The sequence below is a fragment of the Ammodytes marinus genome (assembly GCF_949987685.1).
Source record: "Ammodytes marinus genome assembly, chromosome: 14".
Classification (NCBI taxonomy): Eukaryota; Metazoa; Chordata; class Actinopteri; order Uranoscopiformes; family Ammodytidae; genus Ammodytes; species Ammodytes marinus.
This window is the reverse complement of record NC_137218.1, coordinates 5,052,175-5,054,674: the sequence shown is the minus strand read 5'-3', so window position 1 is coordinate 5,054,674 and position 2,500 is coordinate 5,052,175. Positions and strand designations below refer to the sequence as shown.

General features: G+C 43.0%; 1 protein-coding gene across 1 annotated transcript in view; it reads right to left on the bottom strand.

The window, feature by feature from the left end:
- The window catches only part of zbtb16a (zinc finger and BTB domain containing 16a), a gene marked incomplete at its 5' end in the record, with an annotated part of 20,600 nt that overhangs the window by 4,722 nt on the left and 13,378 nt on the right, over window positions 1-2,500 (bottom strand). The window contains one exon of the mRNA XM_080040882.1: window positions 523-693. Coding sequence (XP_079897008.1) covers window positions 523-693 — 171 coding nt within the window. The remainder of the gene's footprint in view (window positions 1-522; window positions 694-2,500) is intronic.

The following is a 2,500-nucleotide window of genomic DNA, read 5'->3' as shown; positions in this document are numbered from 1 at the left end:
CACATACACATACCCACACACACACACACACACACACCAGTGTATGAATGTGTGTGTGATTGGGTGAATGTGTACAAAACAATGTAAAGCGCTTTGAGTCTGTGAAAAACCAGGGAAAAGCGATGTATATGTTGTGGTGACTGTGGCTCAGGTGGTAGAGCGGGTCGGCTGATGATCAAAGGGTTGGCGGTTCGATCCCCGCCCTGCCACTTGTGTCATAGTTGTTGTGTCCTTGGGCAAGACACTTCACCCACCTTGCCTCGTGTGAATGTCGATAGTTAGCCCGCTATCGGTGTATGAATGTGTGTGTGAATGGTAACGTGTACAGTCAATGGGAACAGGTCTCCCTTGCAAAAGGGTCTTCGGACTCAATGGGATATACCTGTATAAATAAAGGTTAAAAAAAAGAAAGTGGACCCAAAGCACTTTACATTTTACGTTTTGTACACACACACACACACACACACACACACACACACACACGCACACGCACACGCACACACACACGTCCATTCCCTGTACCTGTGTGCACGCGGTAGTGGGTCTCCAGCTGGTGCTTGAGGCTGAACTTCTTTCCACAGCCGTTACATTCGTACGGTTTCTCTCCGGTGTGGATGCGCTTGTGCCCCTTCAGCGTGCTCTCGTCCCGGAAGCAGCTCCCGCAAAACTCACACTCGTACGGGTGGTCCCCCGCTGGAGAGGGCAGAGAAAATAAGGGGAAAATGTTGTTTAGTTTAGTTTTTCACATACAAATGATATAAAAACACAGTGTGATACAACAGATAAGTCAATGAGCCTGATACATTCTCACTTTAAAGCTTAAACCTGCAGTGTGTATAATTTTGGGTTTTATTTCCTAGCAGATTTTGTAGAAAGTAATTATAATATCCATAAGTACATTTAATTTAGTGCATAATAGCTGAACATTTTTTTTTATTAGTATTTTTTTCCCTTAGAAAGGGTCTCATATATGTCCATATTTCTGCATATTTTGGACCAAGGCCTAGTGCCGCCATCTTGAAAGTGTAATAGTTGGAATGTCGTCAGGTGCATTGTTTAAAATTTAGAATTGTTCTCGTCCTTGAAGGCCACTGTAGCTTCTGTTATTATTCGAAAGGGTTGGGGTTACCCAGGCAGCGTTGCATTCTAGAACTTTGTAGAACTTTCTTGTTGATGTCATCACACACTGCACCTTTAAAAGCTTAACTACCAGCAAACATATGCAACCAGTGATACAACATGATATAAGTAAATGTGTGGCAACTTTTTTTTAGTATTATATTAGTATGCAACTCATAAGGCTGGTCCCCCACCGAAAAGGGGAGAGAAAATAATGTACAAAAATGTTGTTTAGTTTAGCTTTTATTACACATACAAATGATATAAAACAGATAGAGATAAAGCATATTAGTACATGTGTGGGTAGAAACCTGTGGCCGCTTGTATGAAACCAACCACAACTAACAAACTAATTCAAGTATTAAAAACAGTGTCTTGAGTGACTTACAGTGTGCGTAGAGATTAAACATGACAACAGGCATTTCCCATTCTATCAGGAGCACACAGGTCTCAAAAGGGCAGACGTGTGTGTGTGTGTGTGTGTGTGTGTGTGTGTGTGTGTGTGTGTGTGTGTGTGTGTGTGTGTGTGTGTGTGTGTGTGTGTGTGTGTGTGTGTGTGTGTGTGTGTGTGGCAGATTTAATGGATATTCACATGTCAATGATCTGGGATATTATGATATGCAGGCGGCACTTGACAGCAGTCTGAGGACTAATTGTATTCCAGTGTTTGATGAGGATTGCGCACACACACACACAGACACAGACACACCCACTCACACACACACAGACAGACAGACAGACAGACAGACAGACAGACAGACAGACAGACAGACAGACAGACAGACAGACAGACAGACAGACAGACAGACAGACAGACAGACAGACAGACAGACAGACAGACAGACGCACGCACGCACGCACGCACGCACACACACAGCGGTAATAATGTGGATATATATTAATGTATTTCACTGGTTTAAGTCGCCAGCAGTGACCTATGCCTTTCATTACCAGCCTGTCCACGCACACGTGCTGAGGAATAAATTGCGTTTCTCGTCCCCACTGTTAGCAGACAATCTCACTTCCACATCCACACTGCATATTTCAGTCCTGATTTTATGTCTGTGTGAATACAGTGTGTGTGTGTGTGTGTGTGTGTGTGTGTGTGTGTGTGTGTGTGTGTGTGTCTGTGTGTGTGAATACAGTGTGTGTGTGTGTGTGTGTGTGTGTGTGTGTGTGTGTGTGTGTGTGTGTGTGTGTGTGAATACAGTGTGAGTGTGCGTGTGTGTGTTTATGTGGTTTATTCAGGGTGAGACACAGTATGCAAAAATATAATTTTTTCAAGCACTGGTCAATTTGTTGAGATGTTTTGTCTATTTATCTTCCATAACATGTCTTCTTTCATACTAGTAGAAATCAAAAGGTCCAACATGTACATTCA